The following is a 27,593-nucleotide window of genomic DNA, read 5'->3' as shown; positions in this document are numbered from 1 at the left end:
ACCAATCCCTATACCTTTAGTTTGTGGTCTGCGCTCCCCTACCACGCAGCCACTTATGCCTGCCCTGATGAGACTGGGATAGGTAAACTGCATAATTGCACCCACTCACCAACTTTTTTACAGCCCCATTTTCAGTAGGCCATGGAAGTGGCCCATCATTAGCCCCTCGAACAATGAGACGGGGAGCTTCAGTGGGTATGGGTGGGGCCGGGTGACAGGACATTACCTCACACACCAGGCGCTCACCAGCATTCCAGTAAACCATGGGATGGTGCTTGGAAACTCATACTAGTTTCTCCCTGTTGCTATTTCTCTCTCTTTCTCTCCACAAATGCCTCACAGATGCTCACTCCTGTGCTCACCGTGCTCAGGCTTCAAATTCTTATATGTGCCTTTGAACTAAGAGAGAGGGACGAATGGAAAGGAAGAAATACCTTTTATTGATGGAGTCGGGAGGGGGCGGGGACACGAATCTGTTTGGTGTGTGCCGTGAAATCGGTCGTCGTAGATGTCGTCGGGCTTCTTTTGAGCCGGTTGAACATGTTCAATCGGCGGCGGGCAGTCTTTCAGTTGGAGCAATTTGATTTGTGGAGGGCTAGCGAATCAGTGAAGCCCGGAAGTGAGGCGGGTAGCACAAACAGCTAACAACAGTTAGCCATCGTTTTAATGTGTTTGTTTGTTTCGTTCAGCGAGTACTCACATGCATCAACCCTTGTTGACTGCTCGACACCATGCTCGACACTCTCTGCTAAAAATGGTGCTCTTTATGGTCCATAAATATACGTATTTCTATCTATGTTTATGGTCTAGAGAGCCGTCCCATCATTTCCAGCTTCCGTATTTTTTCGGGCCACAATACAGATTAGCGCCGCCTGCTGTTATGGAGACATTACGTCCCGCGCAAGCGCAGAGCGTACAGAAAGTCAGCAGTCGGTTTGGTGTGTTCTTTGCACTTTTTCGGCCGCGATGGGAAGACTGGAGCTCCCTGAATCGGCAGTCTCCATTTTCGGGTAGTCGGACTGGTGTGTCCTGGCCTTTAGGTCCTAGATTTTTTTCACAAATCCTGAATAAACTAACTAGGTCATTGTCTGACCTCACAAAGCACTACAGCAGGACCTGCCACAATAATTAACTCTGAAATGCTCAACAGGTAACCCCTGACTACTGATGCCCAAGTGCTCACACAAAACTTGAGTGGATAGATCACACAAACAGTCAATTTTTGTAATTTCTTTATTTTTTTTGCAAAGGTGGTTGAAAAAAAAATGTCTAGCTAAATTCCTCCTATCTGACAGTGTGCAGATGTGATACGTTGTCGTGATCATCACTTCGCAACTCAATAATGAATAATCAAAGCCTCTTCGCTTTAGAGAGTTTTGTTAAAATACAAACACATAGATATAGATGAACAAATAAAAATTGTTTTTGTAAAAACTTCTGCACCACCTGTGTGAGACCGAGTTCATACACTTCTACCACAAGTGATATGTCAAGACATTTACGCAGAAATATTAGCTAGTTATATTGTATTATATTACAGTCTATATTATTGTAGTAGTATAAATTATATTATTGTCTAACTATTGACTGCATTAGGTGTGTCATGACTTTACAACAAGAGGATATAGTATAGAGACCTAAAGAGTAGAGTTTCAGAAAAGTCTAAAGTAATTTAAGATCCTGTAGCGTCCTTAGTGATTGGAAGAGATACGGAAGTCCTTTGTGGAACTCCTAAATGTCCTCAATAATCTTCCAAGAACAATGGCTCAAGTTATGTGTGTCTCTGTGACTTTTAATGATTTGAACCCGAAATCGGACATTTTGACAACCTGGAGCCTTCAACATTAATATTCGAGCTGGTACAAGTAAAAAAAAAAGGAGAAACAAAAGCATATGTGTGCTATGCGCAGGCATCCCCCTGTATAGGTAATCTAACTTCACCCTGGCACAAAATCTCACAAGGGGAAAGGCTGTGGTTGAGGAACATTATGCTGTTAGAGCCATTATTATTGTCATTACTCTGTCTTTACTAAAAGCGCAACTCTCTATTTCTTCCCCTTTTCCAAGATAATTTGTTCCGCTTCATGCTCATAAAGGTTTTTATAGTACAGACATATTTTCAGGGTAATGAGGCTGACGGTGGCACTTTCTCCTCCTCACCTTTATCTTCTTTGGTTTCCCCTTGGCCCAAGACACTTAGCTCTCCTTTTATCTGAAGCGGTGATTTACAAACATACCAGTTTGTGTCCACAGACCAGGGAATGGCTGTTGTCTGCCAGCTGGTACTAATTAAGACCATGTGTGTGTGTGTGTGTGTGTGTGTGTGTGTGTGTGTGTGTGTGTGTGTGTGTGTGTGTGTGTGTGTGTGTGTGTGTGTGTGTGTGTGTGTGTGTGTGAAGTTGAACTCATCTCTATAGTTGCTGTTACTGTTTTCCAAGCACGGCGAAACTTGTGTTTTTTTTCCAAAGAGACATCTCAACATTTGACTTATGTACCCGGAATAGTGACGTTTATGTCCTTGTTTTGAATCAGAACAGTTATGAGCAATAACAGCATTGCCTTTTCCTGTCACTTGCAACAGTTTCAGTCACCCATTTTTACCAGTCGAGAAACCACGGATCTGCCACAACTTCTGTTGCTGTTTTTTCTAAAGGAGAGACTTATTTTGACTGTCTTTTGTCAACATCTCCTGCTGTGATGTTGTAGTTGTAATCAAGCAATGTATTTGAAGGTCTGCTAGCGGGTGGTATATTTTATAGGCATACAAGATTGAGCGAAGGCAAACAAAAACTGGTCTTAGTTTAAATGTTAGTGTGCTGCTCTTTTTTTACTTGATTTCCATATTTTGATTCTCCTTTTCCTGTTTGATCCACTTTAACCCCCTGGAGCCTAAATTAGTGGCAATTTAGTGTTGTTTATGACCTCTGCTTCACCTCTACATGCTCATGCAATTGTGCTGTCTTTCTTGTCACAGAAATTCTTTATGTGTATTTGACACCAATTACTTCCTCTTCCTCTCACTGTTTATTTCTAAAAACAGGTAACATGCAGTTACAATACTGGGATGTTTTGTGCAGATGTTTTGTGCAGATGTTATTGCGACAGTGTTTATGCTGCTGCCTCGGTTTCTCAATTGCTTTGAGTAGTCCATATATATTGATATTCGTAGCCATATGTTGTGAGCTTGAAATGCAGTGTTTGTCTCAAACAGTGGGGTTGTTAGAAAAACACATGGAGAAAAGGATAAGAGGAGGAGGAGGAGTGGTGTCCAGGAAGGCATAACTAGTGCCACCTGTGTTTACACAAATTAGTCATCAGTTTGCACGAGTAAAGGGTTTTCTCACCTACCCTGTCAGAAAATGGTTAGCAATGGAAACCAGCTCTTGACTTTAATTCATAGTCCCTTTAAAGCATAGTGTGAAGTCATACAGTAATAGATAGTTTTTCAAGCCTCTAGTCCAAAGTCTGGGAAGCAATGTTGTACTGTTTTTACTCTTGGCAGAAAAAAACAACCCTTGGTTTCAATTTAGTCACTGTATTCATTTCCTTAACATTTAGCACATGGCCACATATTCTAGATTAATACAACATGTAGATCTACGCAGTTGCACCCGAGTGGGGCCTAAGAAGTCTCCCAGCGACTTGTCTCAGGTGCTTTTCACCTGCATTTCTTATTTCTGCCACTTCAGCTGTGCGCAGAAAGGTCACGTTAACAGATCCAGGGGATAGATATATAGACAGATAGCTGGTCTGGCCAGTTTTTCCACGGTGGCAGAATCTTACAGTAGCCTCTCTAGCAAAACTCTCATGTTACTGGTATCTCATTTCACAAGCTCAGGGCAGCGGGTGAAACTGGCCGTCCTTGGGTATTTGCCCTCTCTCAGCCTTTGTCTGTGTTATCTATTGCTCAATAGTCTTTTAACCGAGTTGTCCATTTATTACTTTTTCTGCTTTTTCTTCTATTGCTTTTATTAAAAAATGACCATTTGGAGTATCCCATCCCTGCATACTCCACATCCTTTATATAAAGCGTCGGACACAAATCCAAGAGGGGGGCCTGGATTCTACAATACCAGAATTTTCCTTGTGAATTTTAATCCATAGAAGTCCACAGGTTCAAAATGATACACCTCTTTATCAAACGTTTCTGCTCTATGCATTTACTGGCACTGTTGAACAACAGAACATGCCTCAAATGTGGCAACATGTATTCTTTTAGCATACACTCATACTAACAGAGATATACACATCGGCGAGTCATCAATACATTATGGCTCCTTGTTTGGTTTTAGGAACAAATGAAAGTCCTCGTTCCGTGGCCGAGCCTGGTTCTACATAATCTTTTTCTAAATTAGTCAAGTATTAACTAACAGGCCAGAGTTCATTAAAACGGTACCGCTAAGACTTTAATGGTTGGAGAACCAAGAACCATTTATCATGTTAATGAACTGAATCCAGTAATCCAGTAATCTTAGTTATTATGTAAGATTCACTCAATTAAAATGACCCCTTAAATTACCTACATCACAATTGAGGTCTCATATTGTAACTTCTTTTTACGCATATATAGGCTTCTTTCAAGGTATTCCATGCACACAAGGCAACTTATTTGGGTGCTGCATGGAATCTTGAAAACTCTCTGAGGGCTTCTAGTGGGCAGGTGTGGCATGACAGGGTTGAAAAAGCCAACAGAAGGTGAGTATACAGAGACAAGCATGATGGAGAGAATCTTAGACAGAAGGAAAGGGAGAGGGATATGGTGGTTGAAATGCATGGCAGGATGTCGGGTTTGTTGGCAAGACACACTGAAGACAGTACTGCACTGAAAGGATGTCAGCTACACGTCTGCCCAAACTGCTGATATAGCAGGAAAAAACAGGGGTCACAGCCTTTTAAAGATGCTCTGAGGAACTTTCAGTTTGTGTTCATTCTTGTACCCCCTTTGGACAAAAGCGGTAGTGTTTTTACTATGCCATCTGTTCTTCCTGGGTGAGCGTACCCATGACAAAGGCATTAAGAAAAACTTTATAAAAATAGCATTCTTTGCACTGATGGTCTCGTTTGCTATTTCATGTAAATTATGATCATCAGAGGAACAATTAGACTGTTTAAGAAACATTTAGACGTTCCTCGTAGATCCATTAAGTGGTTTGTTATTTCCATTTTACCTACAACTCTTCACTTTTTTGGCAAGTTTGAACCCTGGGAGTTTTGATGGGAAACCAATGTTATGACTCGCTAGCTGGCAAGTTGGCATACGTTAGGTACTGAGATATTTTGCGAAAATAACCTACGATCGTCACCATTTACATGATCCTTTTATTTCCCTTCAGCAGGTGTTGTCCACAAGTTGAAGAAAATTGAACAGTTGTATTTGGCTAAGCTACACCACATGTTCTTGAGTGAAAGGATGTTACCCTCATAAACACTGTGAGGAAGCAGTAATTCTCTGTTTGCCATAAAAGCAAATTGAGTTGTTCAAAGTCAGTTGAAACAAGTGTTTTTGAGAAACTTGGTTTCTGTCTGACATTTCATTTTATGTTACATTTATTTCAACCTATTTATGTTAATCACTTCACAAACTCTTTGGACCTTCTAAAGAATGAAAAAAAATATTTGTGTGCATACAAGATAACTACATTTCCTTCTTTTTTCTTTTTGGTTTTTCCAGACCTGTCAGTCCAAGGTGTTTGACTTATCAGATGGAGTGTCTCAGTATGCGTGGTTCCCCTGTCGTGAGGCCCACAAGTCAACCTGGGGATATCCTAACTATTGGCTCAAAGTAAGACCTATATCAATAAAACATTAGACATTTTGGTGCTACATTCTGTCATTTGACTGCTATACTGTCACCACATATTGATGCAACTTCAGAGAGCGATGCGCTAAAGATGCCTGGCTTGTGAGAGAGAGAGAGAGAGAGAGAGAGAGGGAGAAAATAATTGATTTAATACACACTCTGCAATCCAAGACTCACTGAGTGTTCTACACATGTCCTGCTAATAAAAATCAAATGGCAGTGATCCCAGTTTTTATGACAGTGTCGGTTCTTTTCTGTCCATCTTCTAAGTACAAAGAAATGTTACAGACCAGCTGCAGAGCCTGAAGTTGAAAATGATGATGATGCTGTCTTGAAGGTTTTGCATTGGAGTCTGTTACTGTACTGTCTCTATAGCTACAGTATATAACATACTGTTATTATAAAAGTTATTTTAAGTTTAAACATGTCACAAAAGCCACAAGAAAATTCAACAGAAATCACGAAACATGATAGAAATGTCTAAAAAAACAGGCAAAGACATATTAACACATTCAAACCCCTACAGTATGAGAGAGGATACCGGTTATTGAAAGTTGTAGTTAACTTTATACTTTTGTTTTCCTTTATTCAGGCCCACTTTTCTCATCCTATGGTGGCGGCAGCAGTGATTATACATCTGGCTGCTGATGGGACTGACTACGTTGACCAGACTCAGTGTAACATCACTGTTCAGCTGGTGGACACCAAGGAAACCATCCATAGTCTTGGTGAGAACTGTCTTTTACGTATACTTAAAAAAAAATTGCAACCCACTTAAAGGAATACTTCACCCATATGGAACAGGCGATCTATCATTATAAAATCGCTATTATAATATAATGAATGAGGTTTTTCTCCCCTTAGTCTTTCCTCAGCCTTCCCTTGGCCCAGCTGTCCTGTTAATCCTAACCCTACATTTTGCAATACTCTCCACTTACTTTTTTCTCTATTCCCCTTTCCCAAATCTCCTCTCTATACAGGTGATTGGCGCCTCAGTTGCCGTACCAACCCTCTGGTGATCCCTGTGAGCCACGACCTGTCTGTGGCGTTCTACCACACTAAGGCCATCCTGGTCATGTTCGCCTCAGGGCTGGTGGCCATCTCCGGCGTGGGCCTGCGCTCCTTCCAGTCCTTCGACCCCATCACCATAAGCGGTTGCCAGAGCAACGAGATCTACAACCCCACGGGCCAGAGGTAAGGCTGAGGCAACATTTGGAAAAAAGGGCCGATTGGTCAACATGAGAGTACAAATCAAACACACATCAAAACCTACGATAATATGAAATCTACAAAAGTTTACAGCCACACGATACTTGATTAAAGGTGCTCTGAGGAACTTTCAGTTTTTGTTAAGTCTTGCACCCCCTTTGGACAAAAGTGATAGTGTTTCTACTACCCCAGCTGTTGTTCCTGGGTGAGCGTACCCATTACTAAAGCATAACTAAAAACTGTATAAAATATCATTATTTGCACTGATGGTCTTGTTTGCTGTGAAATGTAATTTATGATCATCAGAAGAAAAAATTAGAGTGGTTCAGAACTATTCTTCTTAGCACCTTCAAGGATCATGTTTTTTCCACGTCTCTAAAAGGGGTATACATTTCATGTAGTTGAAAATCACCATCATTTTAGTTTATGCTGACTCTTTGCTGTTGATAGACCAGGGTGTAGGGGCAGTTCTATTCATTTGTATAGGATTTCATAGTCGAAAAACATTCAACATGAATAAAAAAGTAAGGAAGTGAAGAGTTTTCTCCTAGGAAGAACAGACATGCAATAGGTGCTGTGTACTGTATACAGAGTACACAGAGTGGCAGCAGAGTTATTACAATACTGAAAATTGAATACACAAAATATATAGTACAGTTACTGCGAAAGTGGAAAGCTTTCAGTCAAAGTGTAGGGAAGACAGTTGATAAGAGATGTCAACCCCAACACGTCTCAAAACAAGGGAAAAAACGTGAATAGACAAGAGATGGTAAGAGCTATTTGCCTGTTTGTATTTGAGCGAGAGAGAGAGAGAGAGAGGGAGAGGGAGAGAGAGAGAGAGAGAGAGAGAGAGAGAGAGAGAGAGAGAGAGAGAGAGAGGTGTGCGTTAGTTAATGATGCCAACAATCTGTTTGACGTTAGACGCCGGCCCAAAGCTTACAGCTATAACAGTAAACGTCGTAGGTAACAAATATATTAGCACTGGAAATTTACAATTAATTTGGGCCTCTTGCTGAGCTCCACACATTTCCAACAATAGAGCTGCCGTGCTGCCCCCTTAGCACTAAATCTTGTTTACCACCCCAATTTGTTGTGTACTGAGTTCGGCTGGAGTGCACCATGCATACAAATATTCCTTTTCCTTTCCAAAGTGCTGCCAAAGTGGACATGTTCCTCCCTGTAATAGCTGTTTGCATTGTTCTGCGCTGCGTTAAGGTCGTCAGTCGCCATTTAAGCTAATGTGTAAATCACCTGTCAATCATGCGTCAAAAAGTCCTGCCCATTGGGTGGAACAGCATACCATATTTGGACCTTTTTCTGTTTGTGTGCGGAAAACCCTGGAAAACACCTAGCTGTGCAGAAAACCCAGGAAATACCTAGCCTGTTGGCAAGACCGACCAGAAACAATTAACACCTATTTAGCTACAAATTCACGGTTTCTGAGTCTCCAGAACGTTTAATTCTAAACTACCAACCATGTGGCTGTATAATCACTCCCCTACCGACATAGCCTATAACCAGACCACACATGCACAAGGAGTCACAATTTACCAATTTCCACACCACTGTCATGCATGAGACAATTCATACTGACGCCGCTCCCTCCCCCCCCCATCCCTTTCAACAAGAAAATGCACTGACGACAAACACTACCGATACACAGAGAATGGATTGTGTCGGGGGGGGGGGGGGGGGGGGGGGGGGGCTGTGCAGAGAGATAGAGCTGTCTGTGGCTTTTGTTGTGTGTGCCAGTGAGACATCCAAGAGCACCTAGATAAATTAAAACTGCTGTGTATCTACAACAGCCAGAAAATTGTTTTGTCACCGCACACACACACACACACACACACACACACACACACACACACATACACACACACACACACACAGAGAGACTAGTTGCCTCGCAGAGTTCTCTTTCCTTCTTCTTTCAAATTATTTCCCCCACTTGATCTCATTTCTAGATCCTCCTGAAAACTAATGCTTTTTATGATGGCATGTCAAGCGGAAAGGCTCAATTATCCCCTTACGTTTTGAGCAGGCTAAACTGAATGTGAAATCCTTGAAACCTGATTGGTTATTTACCTGTTTGTCCTTCCTTTAGAACCTCCCTCCAAATATCATTTCACCTCTCTACTTTTTCACTCCACCCCCCCTCCCTTCATCATACCTTATCCCTTGGTGTCTTCTCATCCTTCACTTTCACATCATCTTCCCATTCCCCTCTAACTGTTTGCCATCTACTGCTGCTTCCTAAGTCTCCCCTTTCTGTGCCTCCTGCTCCACTTTCACTCTCTCATTCTCCTGGGCGGAGCAGAGCACATTTCCCGTAATACTTGTGCCTCCACAAAACACCACATCCCCTTTTCCCTGAGTTGTTAACAACAGGAGCTATTAACATGACTCACTTTTATGTTCCATGCACATGTGTGTTTTCCCTTTTTCTCTCCTGCTTTTTCATACAATTTTTTTTCTCACTGTAATGTTTTTTTTTCACAACATTGTTGGAGTTATACTTTTTTTTGTATCGTGCTTTATACTGTACTTCTAATTTGAAGGGCAGGAGAATAGTACGATTTAGACTTAAGGGGGCTGCTACTATTGTGCTTTATTACTTTAGCAGTCTTCAATTGCTCGGCTTAGCATGGATTGGACTAAATGCCAATTTTGTTTTACTTTTACTCTCTTTCTTTATGTTAAAGTCGGAGAAACGGCGAGGTAAGCAAAAAGAGGGGACATGATAAATAGTATTGGGGCATAACAAACTTTTTAGAGAATAGGCATATACATTTCAAAAGATGAAATCTGCAATTGGCGGAGGAAGAGAACATGATTAAAAGGGCAAAATAAGGTTCCATTCTTGCTGGAGAGAGTTTAAAAATGTTTTCTCCAGACCTGTATTTTGTTAAATTTTCTCTCTCTGTGTGCCTCTATACCTTTCCCTCTTTCTCTTTCTTCTTTCCTTCCGCATCGGCATCATGAGGGAGCCCTATAATGTAGAATATGGGCAGTTGTAAAAAGGTGCCTTGAACGTCCAACCATTCCTAGAGCATTAAATGTCTCCTCCATCAGGGCTAACGTACATACTGCTGGGGCCAAACTCTGCCATTGTAGCGTGCACATAATATATCCTGCCGCTCTTAATTCACAGAGTACAACCTGCCGTTTCTATGCGCTCCACGGACACCCCCTTTCATGTGCATTGCAAATATGGCAATCTTTGTCTCCATGTGGTTTATTGATCTGATATGTTAATCAGTCATTGATGGATGGATGTGGTCGTCTCAATGCACAGCTTTTCTTTTTTTGCAAGCAAAACGTGTGTGACTGCTTCCATGTTTGAGTTTGTAGCGTGCGGTGTTATTTTGTAAAGGAAATGTATGTCTGTTGTTACTTGAAATGTGGTTTTTGAGTTCTCTCTCTCTCTCCCTCTCTCACTTTCTTTTTACCCTCCCTGACCCCTTCTTCCTACACACACATGCTTGTTTGTAGTTGTGTACATTATTCGTGTGAAGCCATCGACTGCCAGGAACCCTTAATCCGCAATGCAGAGCTCAAGTGCAGTAGCCCCGGCCGCCACTTCTACAACGGCGACCGCTGCACCATCTTCTGCAACTCTGGATACGTCCTGCAGATCCACCAGGACGATGACATCATCAAGAGCCAGGTAAACACACAACGCTGCTTCACAAGCACACACACACACACGCACGCACGCACGCACGCACGCACGCACACACACACACACACACACACACACACACACACACACACACACACACACACACACACACACACACACACACACACACACACACAGGCTGTCAAAAAGCTGAAGTGCAAGACAAGAGACAAGAGGCACATGGATGCAACCATGTACACATAAGAAAACACTTAAGTGCAAAAGCGTTTTTTTTCCTGCAGCATATGGTACATTCGTGCAAACATAAATCTACGAATGCACACGTGAATATGCATCGATGCAAACTCAAGTACACAAATGGCCTTGAGAGAGAAGCGCAAAACAGGCTTTCTCTCGGCTCTCCACTCGTTCTCTCCTCTTCTCTCTATCTTTGCATTTATTCTGTCACCTGCAAAAACTAGGCTTGGCACGGCAAGCCTCCAGGGAGAATGACATCATGGACATCCAGGTAGATGAGTGCTGCACCGAGGAGCGGAGACGCCCCAGTCTACTCCTCCTCCTGCTTGCTTGCTGCTAAACATATAAAATCACATGTACGCACACGCACACGCATCCACACACACACACACACACACACACACACACAAACACGCACACACACACATGCGCGCCAACACGCACACACACACACACACACATACACACATACACGCACACACACACACACACACACATGCACATGCACACATACATGCACACACACAAACACACACACACACACACACACACACACACACACACACACACCACACAACACACAACACATGCACACACACACATGTGCACACGAGCACTCACCACACATATCCCTTTAAAGCAGGGACATAATAGTGTTTAGTCTCTTGCTGAGCATGCTGCACCATCACCTCAAACAGTCACTTTGTATCGCTACTCCACCGGGACGATGACATCATCCCATAGTGTCTACTCCCTCCCTCTCCCTCCCTCGCTCCATCTCTGCTCATTTTGCACACACATTGAAGTCTCTGTTAAAGGGCAGAGATTTGCTACTGCTCTCACACAGCGGCACACATTAAATGCCTCCATGTAGTCAGTAACATACTACAAACAGTGAAAATACAGGGAAAAATCTCCCTGCACAAACAGGACGCAGATGTGGACGGATTCAGTATACACACACAGAGCCACAAGTAAACAAACAAACAGGGTAGTTTACACCGCATTGTAAACCTTCTGGAGTGGAGCCAGGCTGCTGTAAAGGCCATATAAATGCTTTATCCTTCTCCACGGCTCTGTAAAGCAGTCTACAAGACAATCTATTAATGCTCCCTCTGAGAGACGGGAGGTTCAGAGAACAAGGTAAATTTTGTTTTTATGTGTATTTCAGTCTGGAACTGTATGTTTGTGTGTGTGTGTGTGTGTGTGTGTGTGTGTGTGTGTGTGTGTGTGTGTGTGTGTGGAAGGGGGGGGGGGGGTGTATGTGCGTTTGTTCATGTTCGTGTATGGGAGTAATAGACAAAAAAAAGAAAAGAAAAAGGTTCTGACCATAACTATATACTCTTTCTCCAATCTTTGACATGACTGTATCTGAGGGTTTCTAGAACCGCATGGTTGTTCAGCTGTCCATCTGTCTTCCACTAAATGGCCTTCTTCACACATGTGCATACCGTATACTGTGTCTGCACACAGTGATACTAGATATAATACTATATCCTGAAATAAATAAATAAATAAATATCTGCTGTGTATATGCACAGAAGCTCATTTAAACCAGCAACCATATACATATTGTGTGTACAACAAACCTCAGAATAGTTCCCTGTTGAGTCTGCACAGACTTCTAATTGCATTAGATTTTGATTGACAGCGCACTATGCGGCTATTCATCAATGTCAATTCATTTAGTGATAAATTATGCTGTTCAGAGAGGGAGAGAAAGGACAGTACAAAGAAAGTGGGGTGAAGTGGGGTCAGAGGGATACAAAGTGAAAGTAGGGATGTGCAGAATATAATTTTTTGAACTTTGAGGTGTTGGCACAACTGATGATAGACATTTCAAAGGTATTTAGAGGACCCATTATTTACACATAACGTTTTGCATACATTCACTCCGATGTTGGTTTTAAAACAAACTAGCATTCTTCTTTTTATTTTAATAAACTGTGCTCTGCAGAATTATCCATCTATGAATCGCAAAAAAAAAATCCCATTATCTACTATTAGTTTTTGGAATCGTAAATTGTTTATGGAAGTTATGATTGTCTTCTTTGGTGGGGTGATTAAAATGATGGATTTTGTCATTCAGAACTCATAATTCAGTTAAACATTTTATACATAGTCATTCAGCGAGAGCGAACGGAAATCTATGCGCCAAAATCCTCTCCCTGAGTTCCGAAATCCTTTTAAGCCCGGCCACGAAATGTCAGAGAGGACAAATAAATCATTGTGCTCAGCTGACATGCCAATGGTGAAAGAAAGTTGATGCTGCAAAATAGATGTGCAGACTGAATGATGTTGATAATTACCATAACAGAATCCAATCCAATCCAATCTTATTTTTTCTCGCCCTGTCCCTCACAGCTTTTCTCTTGCTAGCTTTTTGATCTTTTTCAAGTGCATTCTTTTATACTAAAACAGTGAAACAATTATCTGGAAAACGATTTCTCCAGTTGCACATCCCTCCAGGGGCAGTCAAAGTCTTCTTCCGAAAGCCTTTGTACTGTAAGTTGTTACACAGAAACAGTTTCACTGCGAGTCACTGTAAACCATATCTTTTTTTTAACATCTACTTTTCCTTTGTCTTGAGAGTAGAGTGCAACTTTATGAAGTTCAAAGTTTTTTGTTGCTTTGTGTAAAATCTAGCAGCAATATGCAGTGTTGTGCCTGAACGCGTTCAATGAACGTTCGTTCATGAACTCGTTCATATTGGGGGCGAACGTGAACTGAACGTATGTATTTCTGCCTCATGAACGTTTTTGCGAACGCGCTCATTCTGGCGTTTGTGAACGGCGCTCTTACAGTCGTTCAATCGTTCATCGAGTGCCAGATTTCCAAAGAAAACCCCCGCTAAAAGACAGCGTAAACAGCCCTTAATATGTAGCTGAAAAACACCCAATCTGGCAACACATGCCACCACAGCGTCGCACCGCCGCTGCGTCATCAAAATGCGAAACACTGCGGAAAAAAACAAAAACAAATGAATGCAACAGCACTTACTCAGACCATGGACCTAGCCTCAGGCTCTACCTCTCCTTCGTATGATTGTTACCTACCTCAGATTGTGTTTGTGTTAATAAGTATGTCAACACATCTTCTAGAATTTGTTGTTAACAGTAGGCCCTATACTGCAGTTTAGAATGGTCTCCTTGAGGGTTTTACTATTTTAAGTTGTAGGCTAATTTGTTTGTAGAGTACAACCTGCCTGGTATATTTTTCAGTATTGCTTTCTTTGAATGACCTTTCATGTGAATTGTTTCCAGGTTTGGAAAATTATAAAAATGGAAAAAAATTTGCACCTTAACCTTTTTTGTTAGAATAATTCTTCATTAAAAAAAACATTTAAACAGCAACTTTTTCCTCATGTTTTTGAGAATATACTGTAGGGGGAAAAGCTGCAGCTGGCTTCTAGTGTGGACTGAATGTTATTGAAATAATTTCTGTCTGTGGTTCTATATGGAATTATTTAGAAAAATAATAGCCTGCAGCAACATATTTAAAAAAAAGAACTATGAACTAGTTCATTTTTGAACTGTGAACTTAGTTCAGAATTTTGAATTATGAACTATGAACTGAACTAGTTCATTTTAAAGGGTGTGAACTGAACTTTGAACTAGTTCACGTAGAAAAAGAACTTTCCCAACACTGGCAATATGTGGTCTTTTGATTACAACAGCACCACAGCTGTGACTGACTAAACCTTTCGACTGCAGCGCAGATTGTAAGAATTTGATTTGAAAATAACCCCGGGCACCTTCATTACAGATCAAATGTAATACAGGAATTGTGTTGAGTGTCGAGTATTTCTAGGAATTAGTCAAAGGGCCGGTTATAAATCGATCCGGCTGCTTTTACAAGGAACTTCTTTTCTCATTTCCCCATCAGTTGGAGTCATAGTTGAAAAAAAAACTCATGTGTACATTGAAGCTATATTTGAAGTTAAACCACAACACTAATAACATAGAATAGCCTTCAACTTAACTCAGCTTTTCCTCATCCCCTCAGTGCACATCTCTTAAATGATTTATTTTGTTCTTTTTTCAGCCACACAAGACACACACACACACACACACACACACACACACACACACACACACACACACGCACAAACACACATACGCACACAGGTGGAAAGGTTGAAAAGTGCAGCACAAAGCACAATCTTGTCTCCTTTCATTAGCCAATTACATTCTTGTTTAAGGGATGTCAAAGTGGTTCTGGGAACACCACCTTCTCAGATTATGCTATCTTCAGAGGAAATCTGTTTCCGTCACTTGCTTGATTTGTATATGTGTTTGACTGATGTCTGTTTTCCCTATCGTTCTCTCTCTCTCTCTCTCTCTTTGAAGGGTTAGTGAACACTGACTGCTGGCACTGAATGAGACACTTTTATTTCACATAAGCTTATCATTTAACTGGCAATTTATGCTTTGTACATATTTCCATACAACAGTCAGGGTTAAGAAACATCTGAATCATAACCTGATGGAATTTTGTGTTTTTTTTCTCATGTTGCCAGTACACTGTTAATCAAATGTGATCGAACCACATTCACCCAGTTCTGATGGCAGATAACTTGATTTTGATGATGTAGTTCAATTCTTAATTAATAAAACCTACTGATTCCTGGGGTCATGCACTGGGCTTTACCCCCATAACCATACGAGCAAATGTGCATCGTAATCCTATTTTTCTTGATGCACAAGCGGAGTCCTTTAACATTGCCAACCTGTTGCTTAACAGGATGTTGAGTTTGGATTTCAAAGTTGTATGGCTGCTAACCAATGATTGATGGTGGGCAAAAGGGGTTGCTGTCTTTTAGGGCTTTAGGATATTTAGGTGTCTAGAGAAACTGTCCATCTTTAACCTCATTCATGCATTTTATGAATGTTGAAACACAAAACAAAAGCTCTCATATGGTGGTTGGTAACACAAGTTGGTGGTTATCATTAAAAAAAAGAGAAACCTCCCAGAATTTTATGTAGTGACAAGCAATGTCTGCTTCTGAGTACAGTTTAGAGCCTCAGTAACACTCGGCCGTGTGTTACTGTTTTGAGCGTATTCTTGTCCAGAATATTTTCTTCAACTGCAACAAGAAAGCGTTGTATGTTCCAGGCAAATACAATTGTATTGCTTCCAGGTAAAGCTGGATATTCTTTTCACCAAAACTGTTGTCACGAGGACTATACAATAATCCATTGTAATTCCAATCCTAAACAATAGTTTAATAGTTCCACCTATCAATGAGCAACTGCATGTGTGTTATTAAAATACTTTTTTTTTGTTCACGTGCTGCTCTGTTTGTGTGCGATCTGAGCAAAGGCAGACCCCTGATAAGTTGAAGATGGAGGCTGTCAGTCTGTCGGCTCATTTGTCTGTTAGTCTGTCTGGCTTGAATTAGGCAGAGTAGCCAACGGTTGTTAAAATCACTTCTGGAAGAGAAAGAGTCAGCTGTAAATTTTTTAAAGGAAGGAAAGTTCCCTACACATTTACACACACAATATGCACTTACACACTTGGGGATACACGCTTGATTAAATAAACAGCTCGTGGCAGATGTAGGTAAATGTAAACGTGTGTGTGTTTGTGTGCCTACACTTGACCACAGTTTTACACACACACACACACACACACACACACACACACACACACACACACACACACACACACACTCACTCACACACACACGTACACAAACACGTGTACACACACACACACACACACACACACACGATTCAGAATGGGCAATCTTGTAACTTAAGACACACAAACAATTTCCAAAGTCACTTAACATTCCACTTGCACACATATTTACAGTCAGCGCATTAACACTAAATAGATCTTTCCACATTTCTTATAAGCAGACTTTGTTCACAACCTCCCATCATGATTGACTCATTCAGCTCTACACCCAGTTATTTTTCAGCCGGTCGCTCACATGTGATGCATATGTTACTTTGTTGGCTATCCAAATATGAAAGGAGCTTATTTATTTTGAAGGAACCCGATACTGTTATGCAGTATCATATAATGGGATCAAGATGAAAGACAGATATACATGGGAAGAGGAAGAAGGTTATGAAGCAATAGATACGTAATGCTAACCGAGTCCAGCTTGTGTGGCTTTCAAGTTTGGCCTCTCTTTAAAAAGATGTGTGTAATCAAAATGAACCAAAACATGGGTAGTATGTAATTCATGGTAAAAACACAGGTTTCTATTTTCTTGTTGTGAGCAGGAAAAGTCAAAATGATTGAGCTCTCCCCACTTTGTTGTGAGAATTCTTGGCGCTGTTATCAATTTGAGTGTTCTTATTGCGTTACGTGGTGGGATTTAATGGGAGGAGAGGAAAACAGTTGAAGCTTGGATGATGCAGTGGCTCCCTGTTTTGGTCTCATCTCTGCTCACATCAATCCACAAGCCAAATCATTTACAGGAATAGGAGTCATCTCTAATCAACTGACCTAAGGTCAGGAAATTGTTCTTGTGAAAAAAAACAAGGATCAAGAAAAGATTTTGCCATTTTGAAATGTAATGTTTTGAAAACATTCTGGTTGCCACCGCTGTTTCCAGGGACTGTATACCAGTGAGTACTGGGTCCTTCATGTTATATTCTCTGCATAGTCTTCCCATCACTCTTGATCAGGGACAGTTACACACTGATATGTGTAAAGGGTGTGTAAACATGAGTTCATATGCACACATGCACACACACACATACACACACGCACGCACACACACACACGCAAGTACACACATACACAAACACACACACACACACACACACACACACACACACACATGCGCACACAAATTAATGCAAGACATGTGGCAAGTCTCCGTCAGACCTTGCTAGGTCATAGCTCCTTCAGCAGTAACCTGAATGGCTGCTGTTTCTAATCAAGGGCTATTCTAGCTTCAATAGGGCCATAATGGGAACGTTAATCTTTTATACTAGGTCTTATATAGAGCTGTTGACTTGAGTTTGTCAGTGTTTGTCAGAGGAGAGTGGTGTTACCTCTGTAGGGTTTTGCTCCTGGCCTGAGTCTATTCCATGCGTATTTTTCATGTTCTCCCCATGTGTGGATTTCCTCTGGGTTCTCCGGTTTCCTCCCACATTCCAACTACATGTAAGTGCCCAATCGCACTGGATGCACTTTGCAGACTCGAAAATGAGAGGCAGTCTGCCTTGATTTTGAGAAACTTGCATTGGAAGACGGACTGGACATTTTTTTCATTCATTATTTTCTGTTGATAAGCCACTGCATATACAGTTATACTGTATATACTGTGTATTCTGTACAATTAAATTTCAACATGATTTTTGAATCCAACTAAAATTATTTTCATGTAATGCCATACAGTCAATCAACGTTGTTGTTACTGTATGTGGTAAACAAAGACAAAATTACTTTGAGATAATGTTTTTATTGTTAAGTTAGCTAATTGCATTACCACGCTGCATGGCTTAGTAATTGACAGGAGCCAACTACACTCAACAAAAATATAAACTCAACACTTTTGTTTTTGCTCCCATTTTTCATGAGATGGACTTAAAGATCTAAAATTCATTCCAGATACACAATATTACCATTTCTCTCAAACATTGTTCACAAATCTGTCTAAATGTGTGATAGTGAGCACTTCTGCTTTGCTGAGATAATCCATCCCACCTCACAGGTGTGCCACATCAAGATGCTGATCTGACATCATGATTAGTGCACAGAGCAGAGGCCACCCTGAAATGTGCAGTTTTGTCTCACAGCAAAATGCCACAGATGCCACAAGCATTGAGGGAGCGTGCAATTGGCATGCTGACAGCAGGAATGTCAACCAGATCTGTTGCTCGTGCATTGAATGTTAATTTCTCCACCATAAGCCGTCTCCAAAGGCGTTTCAGAGAATATGGCAGTACATCCAACCGGCCTCACAACCGCAGACCACGTGTAACCACATCAGCCCAGGACCTCCACATCCAGCAGGTTCACCTCCAAGATCGTCTGAGACCAGCCACTGAGACAGCTGCTGAAACAATTGGTTTGCATAACCAAACAATTTCTGCACAAACTGTCAGAAACCGTCTCAGGGAAGCTCAACTGCATGCTCGTCGTCCTCATCGGGGTCTTGACCTGACTCCAGCTCGTCGCCGTAACAGACTTGAGTGGGCAAATGCTCACATTCGATGGCGTCTGGCACGTTGGAGAGGTGTTCTCTTCACGGATGAATCTCGGTTTACATTGTTCAGGGCAGATGGCAGACAGCGTGTGTGGCGTTGTGTGGGTGAGCGCTTTGCTGATGTCAATGTTGTGGATCGAGTGGCCCATTGTGGTGGTGGGGTTATGGTATGGGCAGGCATCTGTTATGGACGAAGAACACAGGTGCATTTTATTGATGGCATTTTGAATGCACAGAGATACCGTGATGAGATCCTGAGGCCCATTGTTGTGCCATACATCCATGAACATCACCTCACGTTTCAGCAAGATAATGCACAGCCCCATGTTGCAAGGATCTGTACACAATTCTTGGAAGCTGAAAATGTCCCAGTTCTTGCATGGCCAGCATACTCACCGGACATGTCACCCATTGAGCATGTTTGGGATGTGCTTGACCGGCGTATACGACAGCGTGCACCACTTCCCACTAATATCCAGCAACTTCGCACAGCCATTGAAGAGGAGTGGACCAACATTCCACAGGCCACAATTGACAATCTGATAAACTCTATGCGAAGAAGATGTGTTGCACTGCATGAGGCAAATGGTGGTCACACCAGATACTGACTGGTTCTGAGTCCCCAGACCCCCAATAAAGCAAAAAAATGCACATTTCAGAGTGGCCTTTTATTGTGGACAGTCTAAGGCACACCTGTGCACTAATCATGATGTCAGATCAGCATCTTGATGTGGCACACCTGTGAGGTGGGATGGATTATCTCAGCAAAGCAGAAGTGCTCACTATGACACATTTAGACAGATTTGTGAACAATGTTTGAGAGAAATGGTAATATTGTGTATCTGGAATGAATTTTAGATCTTTAAGTCCATCTCATGAAAAATGGGAGCAAAAACAAAAGTGTTGAGTTTATATTTTTGTTGAGTGTAGTTGGCTCCTGTCAATTACTAAGCCATGCAGCGTGGTAATGCAATTAGCTAACTTAACAATAAAAACATTATCTCAAAGTAATTTTGTCTTTGTTTACCACATACAGTAACAACAACGTTGATTGACTGTATGGCATTACATGAAAATAATTTTAGTTGGATTCAAAAATCATGTTGAAATTTAATTGTACAGAATACACAGTATATACAGTATAACTGCTATCTTAGTATCATAATTACACATACAAAAAATTGCATTCCAGTTCTGGAATATTTCCTGTCTGCCTGTTTCTCAGAGGTTGTCGCACTTCCACTAAAGTCAATCTGTTTTGTATTATGGCTGATTGTGCATTTGTTGGATATCAGTTGTCTGGAATGGCATGACTTGACCTTACAAATGCTATCAGCAGTTACCTGAGCTGCTCGGTAGCCTGTGAGGTATACTGACATGCAGCGAACTAAGCCTGATCGAGCTTTGTTAGGTTACACGCTGATTACAGACTTGTAGGAGCAAGTGCTGAATCGCTGTGGTCATTTTTATGTGAGGTGAACATTTATAAATTTGAGTGCGGGACATCAATCTGCTATATCAATGCAACGCAAACGAACGTGTGTATCAATGCACTGACAATAACTTCAGAATAGGCCTGTCATCCATATAGGTTCCGTATCTCGGCACTCACTTGATATCCATGTCCTGTTTTCCCAGTCGGACTCAACGGTGACCATCACCTGTGCTAATGGGAAGTGGAACAAACAGGTGTCGTGTGAGCCTGTGGACTGTGGTCTGCCGGACAAATACCACGTCCATCCCGCCCATTTCAACTTCCCCGAGGGCACTACCTACGGCAAGAAGAGTACCTTTCAGTGCAGAGAACCGGCCCAGCTCGTAGGTGAGATGCAAAGTGGAGCGTGATGAACACACATGCATGTATGTACTGATACATTTTTTCAGGCTGTTATCTTCCCAGTCCATGAGATATTAGAGTGAGTACATAACAATACAAGTCACGAGAGGTATAGATTCTAGGTTGGTGAATGACAGCACGGCAAGTTCAATTGTTTAAAATAAATAGCGATAAAATAGATAATAAATAGACATTGTTACGTGTATTATCATGTAAAAGGTACTGACAAAACAAATAATGCTTCTAATGTCTAAATTGTCCTCGTCAAACTCTTTGTCATGGGTCAATCGACAACTGCTACTGTTTCACATCCTGATACTAAAGATACACACATTTGTATTTCTTTTTTTCTTCACCAACCTGCAATACATTTCCTTTCTTAGACATATCCCTTACTCTTTTTATTGTTTTCCTCAGGCACAAACAACACACTCACCTGCCTAGAAGACGGTCTGTGGTCCTTCCCGGAGGCTCTTTGTGAGCTGCGCTGCCCGGCCCCTCCCCCCGTGCCCAACGCCGTGCTGCAGACCAAGCGCTGCAACGAGACGGGCCTCAAAGTGGGCACGCTCTGCAAGTACAAGTGCAAGCCAGGCTACCATGTCACCAACAAACCCAAGAGGTAGAGAGAAAGAAATAGGAACATTGGCTGGTGTTGATTTATCTTAAGCGCAGAACTTCAGCAGAACATGCCATTTTAGAATTGAAAGTGAGGCATAAAGTCCCATTTAAAGGTGGACTCAGGGACCCTTGTCGACAAAATCACTTTTTTGTCAAAATCAGTGAATAGCGCCTCATTTTCGCTAACCTGCAGGTGCACTGAAAAAATACTTAGCCTATAGGCTCTGTAAACTGGCATGTAAACAAAGGGTATGTAAACAAAGGGCGCCCACTGTAGCTGTAGCAACATGCCAGTTAACAGTGCCTAGGCTGTGTTTTAACACTGGATTTCTTTTCAGCGCACACACAGTGCATACAGTTTGCAGATCGTAAGGAGATATTCACTGATTTTTTTTAAACAAGCATGCTCCAGAATCGCTGACTACACCTTTAATGACTATTTAATTAAAAGCTGTATATTAATCCCAATGGTTGAGCAAAACTTACCAGTCAGAAGTGTTGATCATCTCCTTTCCCTTTCACTCCCTGTAGACGTGCATTCAAGCGCCAATGCACGGAGGATGGTAGCTGGCTAGAAGGGGCATGTGAGCCGGTGACTTGCGATCCCCCACCTCCCATCTTCCACGGCTCCTATCACTGTACCGATGGCTTCCGCTTTGACAGCGTCTGCAGACTCAACTGCTCCGATCCGGCCAGTAACACTGCTATCGCCGGCACAGGAGGCTCTGCCCATACGGTGAGGCTGCTGCACGCTCCATGCAAGCAGGTCCGTCCATACCTCTCCTCTCTTTCTATTCTTGCTTTACCTATACGTATATGTATATTTGTCTTCTTTTTTGTCATTGTGCACATAAAAAGTAGACACTCTCTTTTTTTCCTCCCTTCTTTGAATTCTTACTGTTTATCACTGTGAGGGTCAACAAGGCCACAGAAGCTAAATACTCTACTGTACAATCTTTGAAAAGCATTTGTATTTGTTGGATGTTCTGCACCCATAACCCTTCACAATGCAGTTTATTGTCATGTTTGTTTTGAATATTGTTAGTTTACAAAAGTCACTACAGACACATTGTTGTAAACATACTCTCATCTAATACGACACAGGCATTGTATACTCATGATAGCTCATGATAAGATGCTGTCTTTTTATCCGATACTTATTACACCGACTTCACTGTATGAACACTTGTCTCCCATTGCCAGCCTCTCTCCCTGTCTCCCTTAGCCGTACTCAATTTGACGCAATGCTAATTAGATTGCTATTGATTGGGAGAACAGTCCTGCTGCCACAGACCTCTGAAATGTATACACCTTTTAATCTGTTCTGCCTCCCAGGCATTGTGGCTTGTCGGATTGTATTTCCCCCTCTGCAACGGGATGCCATCTCAATGTCCTTGGCCGGTGTTTGCGTGTCAATGTGTGTGTATAGTTATTTGTCAGTCAATATGCGTGTTATTTTCAGGTTGCAGGGTCCAATGTGATCCGCTGTAGGAAGGATGGCAACTGGACAGGGTCGTTCCATCTTTGCCTTCACAGCAAAGGCCAGTGTTCTTTACCTCAAAACCTCCATTATAGCCTGCAGTACTCATGCAAGCAAGGACATGGCATAGGTGTGTATGAACAAATTTCATATTTTATAATAACAATTCAGTTTTCTTACTGCTGATGACATCTTCTATTGTTCCTATTACCCACTGATTGTAGTGTGCCACTATTATTCTTTATTGTTTGCAATACTTGTTATTTTCCTTTTATACCGCAGATTATTATTTTAATCTGTTGTTACTGAGAGTCAACCACAGTCCTAACCATAGTTATGTGAAATGGCACTTCTGTCACACAAACTTTCCTAATCGTTTGAAAGTGAATGGGGTAAGGGATGTATCATGTGACATGCCTTTGCTGTATGTGTGGTTTGTGCATACTTTAATTGGTTTTGTTTCTCTGTTTCTCTCTTGCTCACACCCGCACACAGGGAAGGAGTGTGAGCTGACGTGCAGAGAGAGTAACAGCGACGTGGTGATCCTCCCTAGCAACATGACAGTAGAAAGCGTGCTCAAAGAGCACTGGCGGAACCCGCACAAAGTCAAGGTACGTTTGTACGTGGGTTTGTGTCCGCCTTGCAGTGCCGACAGACGCACTTCACAAAGTTCCGCGATTGACAACTCGCCTGCAAAGAATTTCACGTTTAGTGTCAACATCCTGGCTCTATTACCCGCAATGCAAAATGTCAGCTTGTGGCTTCATTTTGTGTCGAATGTTTTTCTAAGAAGTTGATTGGAAATAACATGATGACGCCCTTTGACATCCCGGTCATGGAAGTTACATTTCCCCCACCTCCTTACATTGACAACACACTTACTTGTGCGATTTGTACTGTTCAATCTCCCATGTAGGGGAGAACGGGGTAAGTAGGCACACTTTTTACTCTAGTGAGAATTGCTCATCACCAAAACATCTGTCAATAGCCATTCCTACATTAAATTGAAGCTTAAGGTGTTGGCTAGAAATGTGTGTCTCTCTTTTTTTCCAACTTATTGTAATGAAGAAGTAATTTACCATCAAAGACACTCTGACACATTGTGACAACCAACCCCATCAAGGGGTCGGTTGTCACACACTATAAGGGTTGTTTGTCACAATGTTATCTTAATGGGAAAAATCTTAAAAAGAAGGCAAGGAGGCAGAACCAAATTTGAATGTTTAATTGCATTGTCAAGTTGACAAATAGGCCTACATAACGTTCTGTAGCCTTGGCAGCTGGTCTAGTTTGGGATGCACTGGGTTGTTTTGATTTTGTTGCCCTTTTTTCTTTTGCTTGCTAGCTGCCTTTTCCTGCTCTATTCTTTCCTTATCTGGGGTGTCAGTGAGGATACAGCTTGACAATTTATTTCGTTATTGGGTTCCTTTTCTGGCTGCAGCCTTGAGATAACATGTGACAACCAACCCCCCAAAAAATTTGACGACCAACCCCAACTTGAATTTCTTGCTAGCATCAAGGCCAACAACCATCTGACAACTAATTAGCTTGCTAACCACAATCTAAACTATAGTTTACCCTTCACACTTTCTGAGGGTAACAAGTGTTTTGTTATAAACCCATTGCGTAAAAGCCTAGAAGAAAAATACTGAGAAGCAAAATATTTTGAATTTGACATGAAAAACACAAAACATCCTCTCACCTGAAATGCAGCTGTCTTCCTCCAAGGAAGTCTATGTATGTGACCTCTGATCCCAATTCTGGACCTTTTTTATATCAACATTTCAGAGCTAGCACGCTCTGGTGGCGAGATATAACGAATGTGACATCCAACCCATGTGACAAATTACCCCGTTCTCCCCTATTTGTCATAACCACAAATAGCCCGCAGTGAAACAAAACAAAATAGCCTTCTGAAGATGTCTTGTCAATCATTTGACCCCCACTGCAGCTGTGGTCAGGTTTTTAAAACCCTATCATGGCCAGTCATCAGTAATACTGTACTTCTCTGAATTGAACCTATGACACTCACTAGTTACTGACCGAGATGGATTTAGATATATCTCATAGCTCCCGAGTCCACTGATTAAGCACTGTTTGTTTAAAGTGGCAGGTAGCACAACACAGAGGTTAGAGGTTATGGTGGGGCAGGATGGGGGGGGGGAATTGTACACCTTATCCCTGTGGGAGTGGGTTGATCACATATGAGTGGCACCCCATGGGCTCATTTGAGATTATTATGAAGTTTGTGGGTGGGATTAAGAGGCGAGTATAGGGCTATGGTGCATACAAAGGTGTGTATGTGTGTGCGTTTTTGTGTATGTGTGTGTTTGAGTGTGTGTGTGTGTCTGTCGTACGTAAAGAATACTAGACTACACCTACTCTTGTATTTTCACTCTCCCCCATTTAACTTGATTGATGTCAAGGATGTGCAATTAGTTTAAAGTGTTTTTGTCAGCTCAACGCCCTTTTAGCTTTTAGAGACAGAGACAGATCTTACTAAATAGCATCGAGTTTCGTAACTAGAGAAGGAACAGCCAAGTGAAGGAACACATTGTGTTTCTCGCTGTATTATTTTTTTTCTCTCCCTACAACTCCTTTTGTTTTTGTTTCAGAGTCACACTGAGTCAGCAACTTTTTGTGGTGGAGAGAGGAGTGCTACTTTGAGACACGTGGACATGAAATGATCTGTTTTTCATGGATTTGTGTCATTGATATGAGTTTGTGCTCAGTGGTAATTTGAGATCTAGGGCTATGCTGTTTGGGGGGCACCGGATAGCATAAGATAAGTTAAAGATGATGAGGGTGGTGGTATGGGGGTTTCAAAGGGGTGAGTGTGTCAGAGATGGGTCAGGAGTTTTTGCTGGTAGTGTGGAGTTTAGTGTTGTGTCCTGTGCCACTAACTGTCAACTGATAGATTCCAAATAGATTGAACTCAGAGTTCCTGTGTTGGTGGTAATGTATGTAATGCCAGGACAGTCAAATTGCATAACCGACAGACATCCATAGCCACATAAGCAACACTTTTTCCGACAGTGATGGAAATTATTACACACATCCCAACGATGAGTAGACAGACATTGGAAAATGTTGTCATTTGATGTCATGTTTGTAATTACACTAATGCCATAGTCTTAGGGAATCCTTTACGGTCCACCTTGAGAGCGTTGACCATTAGTTATAGGACAAGAAATGAAGCAACAGGAAGTAAAAAAAAAAAATACCCCTACTGTATATGTCAGACACATATGGCTGTGGTATAAGATACAAGAAATGCACAGGCGCTGTCATGAAATGGTATTAGGGAAACAAGAACAGGAAAAGGGTTGCGGTGGTGGAAATATGAATCAATCTTGACAACGGTTTGCAGTCGTAGTAAAAGTAGGAGTACAGTAGACATCATAAAATACTTCTCTATCTCCCTCCAGGATTGGATTCTTCATACAGTAACTAAAACAGAATGCATGTCCTCAAATCTACTTTCTACAGTAGTTCTACTTTGCTGAGTTGGAGGTCAATGTTTCCCACCTTAATAACAAGTGATGTTGATTTATTGCTCTTACACTTGTTGTATTTCGGTTCTTAGTGTGACCCACTTAGAATTCTTCACTGCTTCCGTATACCTCCACCTCCTCTTATACTTTTTTCCTCTGTCCCTATATCTCTAACTATTCTGCGCCCCCAGCAGCAGCACCCACCTCCCCTCCCCTTTATCAGCAAAATTACCCTGTCGGGCTTCCTGTGGAATTAGTCATTTTCTACATGACATGACCTCGTCTGTGGTGGTGCGCTGAGATAGGGATCTATTTTTACGTGGTATCAGCGCCCCGGGGAGGCTTGAGAGGGTGAGGAACCTATACGTAGTGAGGGGTGAGGCCAGGCCACGATCATGAGTTATCATGATTTACGGCCTGGCTGAGGGAGGGAGGGAAAAAAAGAGTGAGAGAGCGAGAGAGAAAGTTCGGAGAGAGGGGAAGAGAGAGGAGTTTCTGGATGACATCACCGCATTGGGAAAAAAAGGGACTAAAAGTACAGTAGTTGAAAAAAATGTCACCTATGCTGTGAACAAACCCAACGTTATGTGTTCTCCTATAGTCACTACATCGAAGGAGTGGAACAGTTACTCAGCTATGCAGCTCTCGGTTATCAGTCTATGTTGTTTTAGTTTTTTTGCATTGATTTGCTGACAACACTGAAATTAACAATACCTGAGTTTGCAGCAACAAAAGAAACACACATCAATTTTGGGAGATACTGTATTTGGGCACAGGGGGTTCTGTGAAATGGACCATCTGAGGTCAGCCGGTCTTTTGCTGTGGACGGCACTTTTGATCATGCACACTACTATTCATGTTTATGCTGTAAACACAATCCTACTTCACCTGCTGACTTCTCCATATGTAGACTCATCCATACAACTGCCCCTATCCCTTACACACACACCCTGTATTGAGACAATCACTCAGCAAAACGCACACATGCCCATCCAGAGGCATTATCTCAGGTACCTAAAGTGTATGCCTACATTGATGCGTTTACACAAGCTTTTTCCACAGTAACTGACCACCTGCCCTGAGCAGAAATGTTTTCTGTGGC

The 27,593-nt window shown here is 41.8% G+C and overlaps 1 protein-coding gene across 2 annotated transcripts in view; it reads left to right on the top strand.

Annotated features, from left to right (window-relative positions):
- pappaa (pregnancy-associated plasma protein A, pappalysin 1a) overlaps window positions 1–27,593 on the top strand; it is a 92,601-nt gene that overhangs the window by 46,143 nt on the left and 18,865 nt on the right. Inside the window, exons 11-19 of one of the 2 annotated variants that reach the window (XR_013845336.1) lie at window positions 5,672–5,782; window positions 6,393–6,528; window positions 6,781–6,994; window positions 10,502–10,676; window positions 20,701–20,884; window positions 21,317–21,518; window positions 22,049–22,253; window positions 22,980–23,127; window positions 23,498–23,608. Coding sequence is in view for 1 of the 2 variants with exons in the window: in XM_080046872.1 (XP_079902998.1) it covers window positions 5,672–5,782; window positions 6,393–6,528; window positions 6,781–6,994; window positions 10,502–10,676; window positions 20,701–20,884; window positions 21,317–21,518; window positions 22,049–22,253; window positions 22,980–23,127; window positions 23,493–23,608 (1,491 nt within the window). In the remaining variant the exon portion in view is untranslated. Of the gene's footprint in view, window positions 1–5,671; window positions 5,783–6,392; window positions 6,529–6,780; window positions 6,995–10,501; window positions 10,677–20,700; window positions 20,885–21,316; window positions 21,519–22,048; window positions 22,254–22,979; window positions 23,128–23,492; window positions 23,609–27,593 lie in introns of both variants that reach the window. The other variant, XM_080046872.1, reaches the window with a different exon arrangement.

Source organism: Ammodytes marinus (assembly GCF_949987685.1).
Source record: "Ammodytes marinus genome assembly, chromosome: 18".
NCBI classification, from domain to species: domain Eukaryota; kingdom Metazoa; phylum Chordata; class Actinopteri; order Uranoscopiformes; family Ammodytidae; genus Ammodytes; species Ammodytes marinus.
Note: the sequence above shows the minus strand (reverse complement) of the source record. Positions and strands in the feature narration are given on the sequence as shown.